The sequence below is a fragment of the Telopea speciosissima genome, chromosome 7 (genome assembly GCF_018873765.1).
Source record: "Telopea speciosissima isolate NSW1024214 ecotype Mountain lineage chromosome 7, Tspe_v1, whole genome shotgun sequence".
Classification (NCBI taxonomy): Eukaryota; Viridiplantae; Streptophyta; class Magnoliopsida; order Proteales; family Proteaceae; genus Telopea; species Telopea speciosissima.
This window is the reverse complement of record NC_057922.1, coordinates 22,458,612-22,477,385: the sequence shown is the minus strand read 5'-3', so window position 1 is coordinate 22,477,385 and position 18,774 is coordinate 22,458,612. Positions and strand designations below refer to the sequence as shown.

Here is an 18,774-nt window from a genome sequence, read left to right as displayed (position 1 = left end):
TTTCAGTACCTTGCTACGATTTCAGCAATTTCATCATGGTTGGTCCTTAGCTGAAGTAATCGAATTGCAGATGAAGAGGCTGAAATCCATATGTATTCAGTATGCAGCGGCTACTCAATGGTTGATTTCATCATCAATTTATATTCCCAAGCCAGAGGAACAGTCAAATATCCCAACGGGTTCATAGAAATGCTAGCAAGAGAGAGAGAGAGGCAGAAGGATTCTAGACGCCGGGAGTGGGGAGGGACGGAAAAGAGCCATAACATCCGGTTGGAGTATCTCCAACGTCAGATGGTTCAGACTTCAGACCTAGAGGATGAGGGCCCTATCATTTTCCATGGAAGAGACAATGGCGGCCATCCACGATGGATACAAAACATCCAGAAAGAGGGAGAGTGGGAAATGAAGAAAGAGGGAAGAGATGTAGAGAGGGGGGTGGGGGATGCAAGAAGAGAGGCTTGCAACAGCAAGATTGACAGAAGAACAATAGATGTGGTGGTTTCATCATCTTCAAACAAGGGCAACAGGGGATCGTGTGTCATTGGAGATGGGTGTGGGTTGCAGCAGTTGGGCTATGGAGGTGCAATCACAGACGGATGCCGGATTGAAACAGGAAAAAGGGGGGGGGGGGATACAAGAGGTAGTGGATCATAATTGTAACACAATGAACTGTCAAGATGATTCCCATCCAATCCAACGGCTAGCATGTGAGATTCCATTAACAGCTAGTCTATAGAACAACAACCCCCCCCCCCCCCCAACCACACCCACAATTAAGATAATAATAAGGAAAAAGATTCAATTCCCTCCCCTTGGGGGGGAAACTCGAGCTAAACAAAATTTTATATAGTTGACCTTTAACATACAAAATGTGGGGTTGATGGTCTTCGGCCACTCTACATAAACAGGACCCGAGAAATAGACATGTTAGTTAATGTTAGGTCAGTTCCTACCTGTCATACGCACTGTGAAAATTAGGGACGATTTTTTTTTTCTCTTTGGTGGGTGGGGAAATATGAATAGAAAAACGCCACGTCACAACACCTTTGGGATGGCCTCAAGATTCACTTATTAGAGATTTCAACTCCTTGCGAAATGTAGGAACATTGTTTGCTTCTACAGCCATGACGAGTCCCGTCAGCGTGTAATTCCTCAGCTGCAATAGTAATTACCAATAACAAATTAGAATGCATATTGCATCTACTCATAACACTTTAAACAAAGGAGCAGTGAAACCCTCACTAGTAAAAAAAACTTGATAACAGCCAACGAAGATGGCAGCACTAATAAAAGCCACATGAACACTAAATAAGAGAGACCACTGAGTTACTGAATTTCCCAAAATAAAAATGAAGTTTCACACTGTGCAACATGTAAGGAAATTGAGTAGACGAGAGAAAATAATCCAATATCGGTTTTATGACATACAACCAGTGATGAAATAGCATATGTATTGATAATAAGAAATTAGTACAATAAATTTTCCAGACCAAAAGAAAAGAGTATAATAGTTGATGAAACCAATTCAGTTTCTAAAAGAAAGTTTATACAAGATAATACCAGAAGGTTCGAAAGACTACTACATACCTCATGCATAGCCGGCTGCTGAGTCCGAAGAGGAAAACTGAAGGACCATGAGCTTAACTGAAATGATTTAGGAGAATGAACAAGAATAAAGGCAGGATACAATGTAGGGGCATAATATAGTATAGGTAGTACCCTGTACTCATTACTCGAGGGAAAAGAATAAAACAAGGAGAGGTATTAGTACCTTATGAAAAATTTCATCTTCTGGCTTAAGATATATTATTGGTTCATCAGTGCAATGTTTCGAAGTACCCTTCTGTTGGTTGGCATTCTTATGCTATCATTAGCAAACAAGGATAAAAAAAAAATACAAGAAAACTGTCAAAACAGATAGGCAAAATTAAGAACATAACATCATGAACAGTCAGGGAAAAAATTCTATACTAAAAATAAATCAACAGGATAAAAGGAACAATAAAATACTGACGCAGCATACCTTGTAGATTTTAGTTAACACTAAATAAAACTTAAAGCGGAAGGAATCCTGGAGCTCCTCAGTTGGCTTTAAGAAAGGAATAACAAAAGATAAGTGTTATATGGAAGTCATTCCCAGAACATGCACGGAAAGAGGAATTTCTTGCAACATCAACCTCACCCATTACAAATTATATCTCATCTGACCTCATCTTCTGTTGCCCATGAGACTTCATCAAAAAGGGCATCATAGAGTGGAGGCAAAAGTTGAGGAGGAAGATTCACCACTCGCTGGGAAACCAATAGCCCAACATTTGATGCTTCCTCTCCCAAAAACAATCTAAGTTTACTGGATACATCCTTCTCTTGGCATACTTCAATCAAGAACTCATTGAGCTCAGTAATGCATCCGTGATCCTGCTAGGAATAAACATGGAATATTTTAAACCAGTTTTTAGAAATGCAAGAATAATAGCAGCACTAATAATATAGAAGACTTAAAGAGAATTCTGAGTGCCTTATATCGCCCCATGTTAAGAGCAGTAACAACTGAAAACAGACCATCTTCGTCTGAATCCTCTAACTTAACCACTGTCCCTACTGTGGTCTGTGCCAGTATCAAGTCTACAAATCCACTCAAATCCCACTGCTTGTTATCCAGGTAGGTCTGAAGCAAGATCTTCACTCCATGGAAGTCATCAGGTTTTGGATCAAAGAATGCAAAATCAGCTTGGACGATTTCCTTCACAAGATACAGACTAGAATAAGAACAAAGAATAACGACGAAATTAAGGGAACTTGCATAAAGTAATAAGAAAGAAGTGGTAGAAGGATGGGAAATATTAAAGAAAACAGGAGCTTACATTGTGCTCTTCTTCATCAGAAGATTCGGATCCTCCCATCTCATCTTTCACAGAGTGCTTCAAGAATTTGTCATCATCTAGAACATATAACTTCATTGAAAATCAAATACAACCATGACACTCCAAAGAACATGCTGACAATTCCAAAAACCAAAACTAAGACAAATCATGCCAAAAATAGAAGAATTACATGTACAATGATACCTGCGCATTTGGAGAGAACTTTTTCTTTGAAGTTGGGGTTGTGGGTTTGACGCTTGTGCTTGAAGGTTGAGGCAGCAACAGAACGACCAAAGGCAGAGAAAACAGAAGGCCGTGGTTTCGAGAAACGGATGCGTCTTGTTGGTCTTCGGGGCATAGCTTCTTCTTTAAAGGACAATATTAATAAGATCTGCAGCAAAGGTTATGGCTATAACAAATATGGGTGATACAGAAAATCACAGAAAAGGCATTTTAATGGAAGTGAGGTCTTGGGTCATTTTGGTATTGGGCCTTTGGACCACTAGATTTTGTTGCAGTAGGCTTCTTTAATGTGCGTATATTGTGGGTATTTCTGTGTGCTTTTATTTTCATACATATTTCTCCCTATTCTGCCCATACATCCAGCAGCTTTCATCATCCTAAATCCCCTTAGGGTTTGGACACTTCCATTAATGGGGTTTAAGAATTTTACAGAGCTCTTAGAATGGGCTGCAGATTAAGCACATATTGCTGTTTTATTAGGTGCATTGAAAGAAACTTTTTCTTTTGACAGAAGTGCATTGAAAGAAATTCAACCGTTAAAAAAAGTTATTTTTTCCCTTGGGGGTGCATAGAGAACAAAAAATATAAAGAAAGGTTCACAAACAAGTCACCAGCTAATTTAACTTGGCCATACGAACAAGGGGAAAAAAGGAGAGAAAGTGATGCCATTGCGTAAGCATGGCTGGATCGACATGACCCAGTCTGGAAGCCCAGACCAAGAAGAACCAGGTCCAAACCTGGGTTTTGGTCCAATAGGTGTAGTGATGCAGGACATTTTGGGGCTGCTCCTACTAGCCCAAGCCCAGGCCCAATTAGATACTCCAAGGGATACCATCTCAGGCACAACCCAAGCCCTATCAGCCCTGCATTTAGTTTATTTATGTTTTATCTTTTATTCTTAGAGTTATTTGGCAGTTATTGCTGTAGAAGTAGTTATTAGGGGGCAGTTATTGCCGTAGTAGTTGTTAAGGAGTTATTTTCTTCATTCTTTTTTTTTTATTTTGAGTTTTTAAAAGACTGTATTTTGAGAAGGAATGATGAACAGATTAATGAGAATGAATTGAGTTTGCTGTGTGTGTGCACTCTTCTCTCCCCCACCCCCCTCGCCCTGCAATTCTGATTTATTCCTAAGCTTCTCTCTTCTCCTTCCCGGTTCCCCCATTAGCTGATATCAGAGTCAGGTTGGGTGAATCTCTCTTCTTCTTCTTCTTCTTTTCCTGTGTGGCTAAAGCTTTCATCCCCACCATCTTGCGAGATCTCTCCCTCTCTCAAATTCTTCTCCCTTTCAGTCTCTCTTCCCCTCTTATCTTTCTTCTCCTATCTAAGTTCTCTTATCTTGTTCCCTTCCCTGTTCTAGAAACCCCAAGCCAGAACTCCAAAATACTCATATACAACTACCTTATCCTCTTTACCCTAACATCCATTGAACCCCTTTACCCACACGATTGCAACAACCAATCGTTCCATATAATTCCATCTCATCTGAAGTTGGAATGACGAACAACACGGAGATGTTGCAACTGTAATGGCGTATGACTTCGACATTCCACTCAACAATATTGAGAGCACATGCTGTTTCAAGATTTCATCTCCTCTTCTCGTGAATTACCGGAGCTTTTGAACGGCATGGATGTGCATCACATGGGCTGGTTTCTTGGGTTTATCCAAACTCGAGGTCGAGTTTTTTTAAAGCAAGGGAGAGTTGATGCAGGACATTTTGGGGCTGCTCCTACTAGCCTAGCCCAGGCCCAACTAGATACTCCAAGGGATACCATCTCAGGCACAACCCAAGCCCTACCAGCCCTGCATTTAGTTTATTTATGTTTTATCTTTTATTTTTAGAGTTATTTGGCAGTTATTGCTGTAGAAGTAGTTATTAGGGGGCAGTTATTGATGTAGAAGTAGTTGTTAAGGAGTTATTTTCTTCATTTTTTTTTTTAATTTTGAATTTTTAAAAGACCGTATTTTGAGAAGGAATGGTGAACAGATTAATGAGAATGAATTGAGTCTGCTGTGTGTGTGCACTCTTCTCTCCCCCCCTCCTTCTTCTTCTTCTCAGGGCTTCTTCTCTTCCCCCCCCCCCTCCCCCTGCAATTCTGATTTCTTCCTAAGCTTCTCTCTTCTCCTTCCCGGTCCCCCCCATTATCTAGTTAGGGTTTTATTTAATTATTGGGGTTGTTTTTTAATTTATATTTATTATTTATTCCTGTTTAGCAGTCGTAGGAGTCCTAGTTAGTTTGAATTCTATCTTCAATTTAGTTTCAGATGACGATTAGGAAATAAAGTTTTGAATCTATATATGTAATGTAATCCATCAATTCTCTCAGACTATTGGAATGATATTGATTTTTTTTTAATTCTATTGCTGAGTACGACTGCTGAACATGCGTTTTCCTCCCTTTCTTCATCAATTCAGACCAGGATCACTCCAGGCGTGTTTTCCCAATTTCTTCCCTCTTTTCTCCTTCCTAGTTTTTTGCTTTCTTCCTTTTGTTCCTTGTTCTTTCCTTTTCTTTTGATTCCACTTTTTCTGCCTGGGTTAGTTATCTTCTTTTCTTTTTTTTAATTTTCCAACCACTGTTTTGAACGATAATCTGTTGGGGTTTAAAGAGTAAAATGTTACCAACCTACTCCTGAAGCAACAGGTTGATTAGTGCTGAATCGATTGAATTTTCTCAATCAAAGACCAGATAAGTTAGCATTGGGGTTACTGTTTACAATTCTAAGGTTGAAAAAGAAACATATCTATTTACAAATAAGGACAGTTTCTTCCTAATTTACACAACAGACCTTTATTTCCAAACTTTTGTTCTATTTACTCTCCAGACCATTTTCGAAATACTAGATTGGTCCTTACCTCTTAAGTTTACTTAACCTATATGTCCTCGGCTCTTTTTTTTTTTGAAAAGGTCCTAAATTGTTTTTGATAATTACCAAATTGCCAGCACACCATTAAATTGACTCTTAAAAGAGTTTCTATTTTGTGGAAAACTTAAGTTGTAAGGGATTCCTCCTTCCATGCATAGGGGCTTTCCTATTTTGCTTATATCATTGAAGTTATAAATACAGCATAGGGGAAGACACTACCACAAATGATTTGAACAATTTGTTAGGCTTATGCTCACTGATTTCTGTATGAGAGAGAGCATGGTTCTGTGGAATTCAGAATTTCTCTACTGTGGGATACAGTAAGGAAACCTTGGTGGGGTGCCAAGGCTGGAGTTGGAGGAATTCCCTCTCCGCAGTTGGGTGAGAAGCCTAGCATATCTTCTACTTCTCTTTCTATTTTCTTCTTCTTCTTCCATTAAAGGTCAGATCTTTCCCTTACTTGCATATCATTTTTTTCTCCTATTCTGTTTTGATCTTTGACTTGCTATTCTGTCCATTAGTCTTCTGTTGCCGCCTTCTCAGTCTCAGATTATATGATAGTGCAGGAACAGCCACCATAAAATCCATCGAACCTCCCAAGTAGTGGCAATTCATTACTTTCCTTTTGGTGTCTTGTGGCAGCAACTTACATGCCCTAGTTTCTATTTTTCTTTTGTTGAAGTGTACCCTGAGGGGGACCCATTCTTGTTAAGTCGTTTGTATATGTTTAATCTAGTTAAGTCATTGATAGTCTTTGTTATTTAACTTGTTTGTGAGTTAACTCTAAGTAGTATTCTTAATTTAATATAAGTAGTGGGCCTAGGCCATGATAGGAATTTTGAATCCTATCGCGGCTCTAGGTGATTCTCCCTTTCTTCTCCCGTCGTGGTCACTCTTTTCTCTTCTTCTTTCTCTCTCTCTCTCTCTCTCTGTTGTCTTCTTCTTCTTTATAGATTGTGGTTGTGATATCTGATTTTGTTACATGGTATCAGAGCTATGAAGAAGAAAAAGAGGGGGGGGGGGGGGGGGAGCTCTGAACCCTAGCTGGAAAAAAATAGGGTTTCTTATTCTTTGATGAATACTGATTCTGATTCAAAGGATTGCTGATATATGAGCTTCTTCCCTTCCTGCAGATATGCTGATAATCTATGGAGTATTTGAAGGTTGTTTTACACCCTGTGGCTGCTGCTGTTCTCTCCATCTGGTAACCTTGTGGCTATGGGTTGGAATCCGTCTCTATGGCTTGTGGATGATGCTCCTGTATTCTCCTATCTTGGGTGGACTTTTGTACTGCTGTTCTCTTGATTTTATAATAGCAGTTAACCTGGCTGAGCTAGACCTTTTCCTGGTACTATAGGACCCTGTGGCTCCCCTGGTTTTGGAGATTTCGTGCTGCAACTAGGAATCCCCAATATCTCTAAATCTGACCATTGGTTTTTCTTGATCTTCTGGAGTTCTATTCTTTACATTAAGCATACTGTTACCCAGAATCCGATCTGGTTCTGATTGGCAGATTGTGAGTTCTTGAAATTCCTATTTTTTAAATATTGGCCACTGCACTCTATCCAACCGTTGGGAATCCTCTTTATATTCTGGTGGGGATCAATTCTACTGGGATAACAACACACTCGACCAGGGTTTGACCTAGATCAGAGGTGTTGATTTTGACTTTCTTATTTTGGTCTTATTCTGGCCTATTTGGATATCCTGCATGTGGAGTTTTTTGTCTTATTATCTTTTGCTACTGATCTAATGTCAATGCTAAGATTTTATTTGGTTTGTCATAGATGTTTCCGGACAACACATGAAGACCATGTTTTGTTACTGGCTATTGGATTTGATTTCCCTACCTTAGCCTCTTGTTACTGTGATCTGAATATTGTTTCTTGCTGGTTTCTAACTGGTTGTTTGCTCTCTCTATCATCCTCAAGAGTTGTTGTGATCATATTGACTGGATTGATCTTCTTTTCTTGATTGTCTAACATGATTTTCTGCAATTCTTGATGAGTACTTACTCAAAAAGGATTTTTCAAGAACCCTACTTCTAGTTATCGGATCATCGTGAAATTTTGCAGGCGTGTTATCATTACTAGTCTTCTGAGTATGTATGAAATTTTTCAGCATCATCAGCTGAGCAAACCTAACCGAGGTGCACGGCATTCAAGTCGAGCAAACCTAACCGAGGTGCACAACATTCAAGCTGAGCATACCCAACCAAAGTGCATGGCATTCAAGCCAAGCAAACCCAACCGAGGTACATGGCATTCAAGCCGAGTAAACACTAAACACAGGTTCTTGGCCAACCAAACTAAACAGAGTAAACTCAGGCTCCTGGCCGACTAAAAGTGGCCGAGCAAACCTCGGGTTTTGGCCGACTAAAAGTGGCCGAGAAAACCTCAGGTTTCAGTCAAGTAATACCTTAGGTTTTGACCAACTAAAAGTGGCTGAGTAAAAGCTCAAGCCTTGGCCAACTAAAAACGCGGCCAACCAAAACTCAAGTTTTGGCCAACTAATAATGCAGCCGATCAGAACTCAAGTTTTGGCCGACTAGTCGTGGCCAACTAAATTCAAGTTTTGACCGACTAAAAAAATGGGGGGAAGAAAAAGGGAAGATTTCAAATTCTATACTCCCTTGCACCCATTACATGTCCAAGGAATTAGGGGGCATCTGATGTACATAAAAACACCCCTCCAATGAACAATTGACACGTAGCGAGAGACTAATCAAAGGAAAAAACCGGGCCAAAGCTGATAAGACTAGTTAGGAAATGGATTCATCAGCATTAGAGCCCCAATAGGACTCTAACTCTGCACGAGTTGCTGACCCTCCACTAGCAGAGTTGTACTGGGATTCGAAGTCTCCACCACCGGCTGAAAAATAGGGCACGATCCCCAATTTGAGCAAAGCATGACCTCCACTTCGTAATGCACAAGGGAGCTAACTGAGTCCCCCAAGGGGGAAGAACTCTTCTTCCAATCAGGACTCTGCAACCCCCTCTACAACCCTTTATCCTTTATATAGTAAAGGAGGGCCCAAGGTACATTCATTCCATAAATACTCGAAGCTATTGCTCTTTCCGTACCTCTTTCTCATACTATCGTTGCACGGATCTGAATTTGGCATCGGAGGAGAGTCCCCCCTTGGAGTCCGCTTCAGGCCTCTCTTGTGCAGTTCATCCTTTTGCACGTCATACACGTCATTAGCTCAGATTCCGACAGCAACACTTCCTAACAAGAGGGTCCGACAAACTGCTCTGTAAGGACTGTAAGATTATACTTGGGGAGAGCCTAACCACTCAATATAGATAGGTAGTCCTAGATATTTGCCTCACCTTGCAGAATTGCAAGATACGAGAGCTTATTTGCCCTAAGATAAGGTGGTGGAGCTTAAAAGGAGATTACTTGACTTCATTTATGGATAAAATGGTCAAACTGTTGTTCGATGGCTATCACTGAAAGGGGGGTGAATCAGTGATGTAAATTTTTCAATTTCTTCCCCACTGACACTGGTAATTACTGGGCGGATCTGAAAACAAACCACAAGGTCGTGTACACACCCCAGCCAGACTCAAAGGCTCTACCAAGTGTGTACACCCATTCTGCAGCCCACACACTCCAAATGCAACAATAAAGATATAATGCAAAAATCCACACGCACAACACAAGGTATACGTGGTTCGGCAAGTTGCCTACATCCACGGAGCAATGCCACTATGGGCTTCGTATTTGCTCAAATACTCAACTTCGCTGCACCTACAGCTGGGAGCACCCACACCCAAATTTTCTCAGCATAGAACTGAGAGGGCAATTAAGCCAGTACAAAAAGTACCCAATGCCTGAGAGCACCCATTCCCAGTATTTAGCACCTACTAAATACAAGACAAAAATCAATAGAGTTGGGTTTATATCAATACCCTACAAATAAGCTCAGACTAGCTTAGGTTATCAACATGTATCACCTAACACTAGCAAAAATAGAGACCACAGACAATCACAAAGAAAAATGGAAGATTGGAAGCCTTACAACCATTTGTCTGTACCGATCTCAGATGTGATCGAGCCCACTGGAACTACTAACTCTTCCCTTGCAAGGAGAGACTTGGGTTTTCAAGTGCACACTGCCATAAGGGGATCACAGATAGCTCCTTTCTTCTTGTCTCTTCCTCTTCTTGTATTTCTTCAAGAACCAATCAAAAACCCCACTTTCTCCATAAATAGATCTTCAAAAAAATCATTGAGAACAAGCTTGATGGAACCCCAAAAAAGCCTTCTATTTCTTCAAAAATCAAAGCTGTAGAGAGAGAGATCAGATTCCATCTTCACCCATTTGGTTGCTCTATTTTTCAAGCAAAAACCCCTCTTTCTTCTTTTCTTTTCTTCTCTTCTTTTTCCCTCTTCTTTCTCCCTTTTTTTTCTTCTCTCTTTTTTTTTTCTCCACGGTTCTGTAGCTTTTTTCTTTGGAGAAGAAAGCAACTTCTCCTTTGTACAAAAAAAGACCTTTTTAAAAGTACCAAAATAACCCTTTTAGATTAACTAATCAAAACTTCACAAAAGGAATCTTCAAGATGGGTATTGCTTAAAACAGCTTTTTGGAGAAGTCAATGGCACATCTTTTGAGAACTTTTTGGAGAAATAATTTCAAATGTTCTCAAAAGCAACTTTACATCTCCAATTTCTTGTAAATTTCAAAAGAACCCCTGTACCATCTATTTGTGTCATTGAAAGCAAAATTAATATTTATTTGCAAACAAACCCCTGAGACACAAATATGAAACTGTAGGCTGGCGGAGAGCAAGACTCAAAATCCAAACTTTCCAGATTTGCTTCCATTCTGCGCACCCGTACGAGAAAACTCATAACTTCCTCATTTGACGTCAGATTGACAAACCGTTTGAACCGATGGAAAGAGGACTCGACGAACTAACTTTTTCTAGTTTAAAGCTTTTCCAAAATTTGATGCAGGACCCACTGCAAAAATCCCTGAAGGTAGCACAGCCACGGTGACTTATGAAATAAGATACAAGAGTGAATTCAAAGACCACCAAACACTTCCAAACACATTGAATCACTATCAAACAAAGTTTCTTGAGCCACTGGACACTTCCATAACCTCAAGACTGGCCATCTCATCACTGCACTGCTCTTAGTTGCCAACAATGACAACCCATATGCAACACAAACAAGGAAAGTGGAACGTTTGAGGAAGATTCTAACATGATATGGAACAAGATGTCGACCTGTATTAAGAAGGTTGTTAAAGAGGTTCTAGGGAAAACGAAAGGTATACGTCATGCCCTAGGGACACTTGGTGGTGGGATGATGAAGTCCAAGCAGCCATTAAAACTAAGAAAGCCAGTTTCAAGACTTGGCAATGGATTAAGAAGGTTGAGGACCTAAAAAGGTATAAATTTCCCAAAAACAAAGCTAAGAAGATTGTGAGGAAAGCAAGGGCGACAAAATATAAGGATCTTTATAATAATCTAAACACGAAGGAAGGGGAAAAAATTATCTATAAGATAGCTAAAATAAGAGAAAGGAAGAGTAGAGATTTAGACCATGTTAAATGTATTGAAAATGATGATTGTAAAGTACTAATAAGGGATGAGGACATTCAAAAGAGATGGAAAAAGTATTTCTAGTCTACTTAACGAAGATTCTTTTAGTAATAGGGCCTCGGTAAGCCCATTACTCAACTTGACACCTCAGGGTGTTACACAAAATTTGGGTTTCTGAAGCAAAAGAAGCTTTAAGAAAGATGAAAGTAGGCAAGGCCCCAGGCCCAGACGAAGTCCCGATAGAAGTGTGGAAGAGCTTAGGAGTCTATGGTTTATCTTGGTTAACCAAGATGTTTAACAAGATTATGAGCACAAAGAAAATGTCAGACGAATGGAGGCGAAGCATTATGGTACCGATTTACAAAAATAACTATAGAGGCATAAAACTAATGAGTCATACGGTGAAGCATAGGAAAGAATTATTGAAATCCACCTCATAAAGTAAACCACTATTTCAGAGAACCAATTTGGTTTTATGCCAAGAAGATCCACGATGAAAGCTATCTTAATGTAACCTGGATCACAGAGGACCTAGCCCCAGATAGAATCTTCTTGAATAAAGTTTAATGCTGATTTGGTCTTCAAAATACTAGGGAACAATTGAAGAACTTTAGCAAATCACACAATGAAATTGATTGAAATAGAAACATAGAAGAAAATAGAAAATAGAAAAGAAGGATAAGATTGGATCGAGTATCCCACTCTCTCCCGGGTCTCTCACCTACGGCCTCTCACTGTATTTGGGTCTCTCACCAATGACATCTCACCATACTCTCTCACAGAGCAAAGCACAAGGCTATGTTATTTTTTTCTCAATCTCATTAAATAAATTCGTGTGCAAGGTTGTAAGCCCTTATAAACTTACATAGAAGACTCAAAAACAGACTCAAACACTAAAAAGGAAAGGCCTAATCCAATCCGTAACTAATAAGGTAACATAAATTGACTAGGAAACTAAAATAATGGAAGAAACAGACTCAAAACAGGATTCTAACTAAATTAATTAAGTAAATCCTGTTTTCCTACTTTCTACCCATATTTTAGGCTCATTAAATTGGCCAAATACAAAGTAAACCCATGGGATAAAAAACCCAACACCTACATAACCCAACCCAAAGCTTATTTTCAATAAAATAAGCCCTTTAGGTGACTTACCTACATATCTTCTTAGTTAGGAGACTCATGGAAAGATATAAAGAGGGCAAGAAGGATCTCCATATGGTCTTAATGACTTTGATAAAGCCTACTATAGAGTCCTTAGAGAGTTAATCGGGTAGATAATACAGCGGAGAAGGGTATCATGTAAATATGTGGACTTAATTAAAGATATGTATGATGGTGTGGTGACTAATGTAAGAACCATGGAATGTCAAGGTAGTGAATTCCCAATTACAGTTGGATCACATCAAGAATCCGCTTTAAGCCCTTATTTGCTTGCGCTTATCATGGATGCGTTAACCAGAGACATCCAAGATGAAGTCCCTTGGTGCATGCTTTTTGCTAACATTGTTTTGGTGGATGAGACAATTACTGGAATTAACGCCAAACTGGAGTTATGGAGATCAACCTTGGAATCAAAAGGTTTTAAAATAAGTAGAACGAAGATGGAGTATATGGTGTGTAACTGTAGTAACTCCTGGACAGACAATGAAGGGGGGAAAGTTGATGAGATGGAGATTCCGCAAAGTGATCATTTTTGGTATCTAGGATCAATCATAAGTAAAGAAGGTGATATAGAAGATGATGGCTCACAAAGAATTAAAGTAGGATGGATGAAGAGGAGAGGTGCATTCGGAGTGTTATGGGATCAACAGATTCCTTAAAACTTAAAGGAAATTTTTACAAGACAATCATAAGACCGGCTATGATGTATGATGCGGCTTGTTGGGCAATTAAGAAGCGTCACATAGATAAGCTAAGTGTAGTGGAGATGAAGATGTTGAGATGGATGAGTGACAAAACCAAGAAGGATAAAATAAGGAATGATCATAATAGAGATTTGGGAGTAGCTCCGATTCAAGATAAGCTTCAAGAGAGCCAACTGAGGTGGCATGGCCATGTTCAATGGAGGCCTTCGGATGCTCTAGTTCGAAGGAGTGACTTGATTCAGATTGAAGGTACTAAAAGAGCTAGTGGAAGGTGATGCAGATACACTACCTTGGACCGACCCAAACCCAGTTGGGTATCCAAACCAAGATGAACCAGTTCCCAACCATGTTCTGGTTCAGTACGATATTTAGAATTTATTTTATTTGGGAAAGATATGTAATCTTTTATTTTGGGGTAGCTATTAGACTTACAGGGAAATTTCCAATTTGAGTTTTATTGAGTTTCTACTTTAGTTAGTCTAAGTTTTAGGAAGTAATTAGGAGTCTTTTATTTCTCTTTATATATAATGTAATTCCCCATCGTTGGAGACAGATTTGAAGAATGAATTGAGTTTATGGTTTGAGTAGCTTGAGGGCTGTGTGTGTGTGCACTCTTCTTCCCTCCCCCCCCCCCCTTCTTCTTAAGCGATTTCTCCTCTCTCCTCCTGCAACTCTGATTTTTCCCAGCTTCCTCTCTTCTCCTCACCAGCCCTTCACCAATTTGATATCAGAGCCAAAGGATCCCCATCTCCTTCCCTGTACACCTCTCATCTCATTCTCCTCCTTCCCCCTTCCCAAACCACTTTCCTATCCTACGGTAACAAGAGCAAACCCCTTTCATCCCATCTCCCCAACCTTCCCCATCTTCCCCACTGTACCAGCAAACCACCAAAAAAAAAAACACCGTAACAGTCCTCTTTCTTTGCCATCCCCAGCAGAACAAATAAAAAAACACACCACCCCTCCGTTACACTCCTCCACCCTCTGACCCCCACAGCAGTTACATTCCAAAAAAAATCTAAATTGTTGGAAACAGAGGAATCGAAAGAAAATCCAGCCCCACTTTGATTCCCAGCGCTAACCTTTCCCCCACTGCCTCTTTCCTTTTTTTTCTGCAATTTTATCGACCCTCACCTGTTCCGCCAGCAACCACAAACAAAAACAAAAACAGAAAAAGGAAAGCGAGAAGAGAAGAAAGGGCAAGAGACAGGATTTTAACAAAAAAAAAGACGAAAAGCTTCATACCTGGTTCAGACCATACCACTGCCGGCGAACAAAGCCTCTCAATTGCAGTTGATTCCACTCTTCTGCAACCAGAACTCCTTTATCAACGTCGACCAAGTTTTTTTTGCATGGCAGAACTCCTCAGAGAAACCAGTTCCGTGTCCATCAAAGTTGTGAAGCCCCTCCTTTCCTAGCAGTGCCTTCCTCCATTCTTCCTCTCTGGTTCAACAGAATCAGAGTCCAAGTAGGAGGCTGCAATCGGTAACCCCAAGGCCCCAGCCAAAACCCACGACTCCTCATTTTAAACCCCATATTCCATATATTACCCCTGTTTAGTGCTTTGTTTTCTTTCTATTATCTTTTCTTTTTATTTTTTAAACTACCCCTCTCTTTCTCTTATATTCTTTTGTCATTAGTTTTTCTTTTATTTCCAGGTGAGTCTTTATCCTTTAATTTTATTACTCATCATACCCATTCTCTATTCTACTTTAGTAACCCTTTAAGATTCCTTTAATTACAAACCTGTTCATGGACCCTTTTGTGTTCAAATTTAGAGTGTGTTTGCCCAATAGAAAACTTGTTATGTTGTTTATTGATGACAGGCACGCACTGAACCAATTATTAAGGAAGAAAAATTGAATGGAATGGGATGAGTGGCAAACGAATTGAAACAATAAAACTAAAAATTCAAAATAAAAATGGTAAACAAGTAATAAACACTACAGGTAAAGATATCATGACAGAGACATTAGGGTTACATGATTAAGAGACAACAATAGCATCCTAGCCTAGCTTGGAGTACTGATGATAAACTCTATAATGAGGTTAGATTTCTGGCTTCTATGGCAATATTAGGAAGTTGTAATACTCCCCGACAAAGCTAAGATGTAAATTCTCCTCTCTATACATAATATTTTGTTTTGTAAGTAATCAGAGAAAATATGCCCAATTCCAGTTTAGAGCCATAAAGATAGCAGAAAACTACTTTACATCCACAAATTGGCACAGCAGAACAGTCTCAATCCTAGACGTGTCCCATAATAGTTACAATAGCAATTATCGTGGCAGACACTTCTTGGGCCTCTCACAGTATTTTTTTGTCAAGTATGTTTTCCAATAATTTATCTCAGAATTTTTTCCTTAATATCATAAAATAAATTTATTTATCATTAAATTCGCCCATGGTCCAAAATAATAGGATATATAAGAGTCATTGTAATGACAGTAACAGCAAATTATTGCAGTTATTTTTTCACTGCTATTTAAGTAGATAGCATAGTGGATCTATGGCTGCAATGGATCATAAAAAGCTCAGTAACTACATTCCCAGCCCCCCAACACCTCCCCCCCCCCAAAAAAAAAAAAAAAAAAACTGGGCTAGGAAACAATCAGTGGTTAGTGCTCAGTTACAAGTTAAAAGACAAAAGGTATTCAATCAAGATCACATGTATGAGAAACAAAAACATTTTATTGTTCTCTCAGTACAGGAGGAACAAAACATTTACTGGTGACCAACAGTTCTTTGCCATCCCTCCCCCAACCCCACTGAAAAAATAAATCCAGTATGCATTGTATGACAATTTAGACAATCTCATGGATGAATTTTCACATCAACCACCATGTGCACATACTTAAAAATCTGAATTGAAGGTCAACAAACACCTTTTGTATGGTTAACTAGACCTAAGTGAGAATATTTATAATCTTCTTTTTCTTTTCTGTTAATGGCTATTCCCCTTATTTTTACCCCCTTTAAGGTTGGGATAAGAAGGCTGTTTATGGTCAGTTAGAATTCGACACAATGTATTCGACACTAATGATTGGTCAAATTTAACCAAGTAAAGGATGAAATAGGGGAACCATAGCATTTGTATTTATATTTGTAAGTGAAGTATATGAAGAAAGAGGTGTGATGGCTAGTAACCATTGCAACCCTCTATCTTTGAGCATCTGATACAAATATGAACAGTTGTACTAGTTGAAAACATTATAACCCTCACTCTGTTTTTCTCTCGTCAACAGTCACCTCGGATAACATTAAGGTAGCTAAGCAAGTAAGGGACTAAACGGTCTACGGAGGCTGCATTGGCATCGGCACATGATGGTCATACAATATATAAAAAGGCACCTGAGATGTAAAGCCTAGTAGGCATTCATTCAATCAATCCAACCTTTTCCCAAATTTGCAGAGGCACATAATCAAGAGATTTTGAGTGGTAACAAACCTCACAGTAACCATGGCTATCCTCCCTTGGCTATTTTTCTGCTCAGTTTTCCATAAAACCCTTTACCGACCCTATCAGACCATAACTACTTACTAGGTTGTCATGGTTTTGTTAATCAAGTGGTATGATTTCAAGTCTTTAGACCCTATTTATCAGACTTGAGCTAGGTCAAACAAGTCCCCCATTCGATTGAAATGAACAGGTAAATCAGGTGTCACAATAAAAATAAAATTAGTAAATTCATCAATTAAGAAATTGGAAGATATATGTCAGCTCCATTCATTAAATAAATAAATACAGAGGGTTTGTGCTCCAGCAATTTTATCAAGATTATATTAGCCATATTGAAGGCTAGGATCCTGTAAGAATGGAGGGTCTTATCAGGACAATATTGACCACATAAATGAAGTTCAGTTGCTCAAGGCAATTCCAAATTCCAAAATTTCACTCTAATGATCTAACGTAAACTACAACCTTTGAATCGTGGAATAATTCTTTTATACTAGAACTCCAAACCACAATGCACAAGCTCAATAATATCAAATCAAACACTAACCAGTAGACAGTAAAGAGCAAAAAATCGCATAAACACCAAACCTCGCAGCTGAGGTTTTGACCATGAAGAAGCACATGCAGATAGTTCACTGAAGCACGGATAGGAACGATACTTCAGACGCAAAAATGAGCATACCTCTCCGTCAATGGGGTTTTCTGATTCCGGTTTTCGCCCGCCGGCTTCCACAGTGTCGAAGAGTCGAAGACGAACAAAAACGCTGTGGCCTGTAAAGCCTAATGGCTCCTAAAAGGCTGAACTCTGAAGGCCCTGAACAGGCTGAACATATAGGAGATCCTGGGCCTAGACTGACCAAAAGCCAAAAATTGGCCCATTGGAGTCAACACTGTGGGGCACAGTCCACAACTCACAGAATGGGTCTACGAGTCTAGGGCTAGCTTTGTCATACTAAAGCCTATTTAAAATATAGCCCTCAGACAGTCACATATGTTATATGTAATTTGAAGGCTCAGTTTGTTTCTATTTTTTCTTCAAAATCTTCACTTCAAAAAATTTAGTTTTAATTTTTTTAAATCTTGAAAATTATTCCAATGTTTGTTTTTTCATGAAAACAAATATTAGAAAATTTTTCAACATGTAAAATTTACACCGAAACAAACGTAGGTATTATTATTTTGGAAAAAAGAATGTTGTCAGTCGCCTGGCCCTGCCCTAGCATGAGGGCGTGCACAGGCATCCAATAGGGGTCGGCCCTCACGGGGTAGAGTGGTCATTTAATTCTTCTTATGTCTGGGCACACGGGCTACATGACCTAACAACAACCCCTACCCTATTTTTGGGGGGAAATGTTTTCTATCTAAGAGCATTTCCTACACCAGCGCTCCCATGTGTTTATTTCTCTCCTCCCCTATAAAAAGACATATTAGTCCTCTATTAGGGAGGAGAGGGATAGAGACACAGAGCACTTGCGTAGACCACACTCCGGGATAGAGAACATATTCCTTTTGTTTTTTTGTTTTTTCAAGGAAAGGGTTCTCTGAGGGAGCAGCATAGAGGAGTACACCAATTAGCTACGATAAAACAATATCATATGTTGATACAGGTCTGTCCTGTTTTTATTAGGGGCCTCCCATTTCCCTCTTTAAGCCTGTTTTAAAGGGGTTCTGAGTAACTGTCTATTTTTTTGTGTATTTAAATTTTTATTTTTTTTAAATATAATTTATTTATCCAAAAAAAATCATACATCGAAAGGCGACAAGGTCATTTCATGTGAGGAGGAGAGAGACAAACATAGAGGTGCAAGAGCACCCTACCCCAACGGCTCGGAGAACCTTTTTCCTTAACATTTTCATTCTAGGCATCGCTATGCTTAGTGAAGTATAATGGTTCACTACTCGCCATTTGACAGTACAT

At 39.3% G+C, this 18,774-nt stretch overlaps 1 protein-coding gene across 2 annotated transcripts; it reads right to left on the bottom strand.

The window, feature by feature from the left end:
- Nucleotides 1-1,004: 1,004 nt before the first annotated feature.
- On the bottom strand, nucleotides 1,005-17,624 carry LOC122668812 (protein BCCIP homolog). Of its 2 annotated transcripts, none has more exons than XM_043865345.1 (9): nucleotides 17,539-17,624; nucleotides 3,069-3,255; nucleotides 2,865-2,941; nucleotides 2,519-2,743; nucleotides 2,209-2,418; nucleotides 2,024-2,089; nucleotides 1,772-1,864; nucleotides 1,588-1,644; nucleotides 1,005-1,156 (listed from the first exon to the last, which is right to left on the bottom strand). In XM_043865345.1, the coding sequence occupies exons 2-9, from the start codon at nucleotides 3,220-3,222 to the stop codon at nucleotides 1,058-1,060; spliced, it is 981 nt and encodes a 326-aa protein (XP_043721280.1). In that variant the 5' UTR covers nucleotides 3,223-3,255; nucleotides 17,539-17,624; the 3' UTR covers nucleotides 1,005-1,057. The 2 variants fall into 2 exon arrangements, with proteins under 2 accessions (XP_043721280.1, XP_043721281.1); XM_043865346.1 differs by having other exon boundaries at nucleotides 3,069-3,267; nucleotides 17,539-17,607.
- Between the last annotated feature and the right edge of the window lie 1,150 nt (nucleotides 17,625-18,774).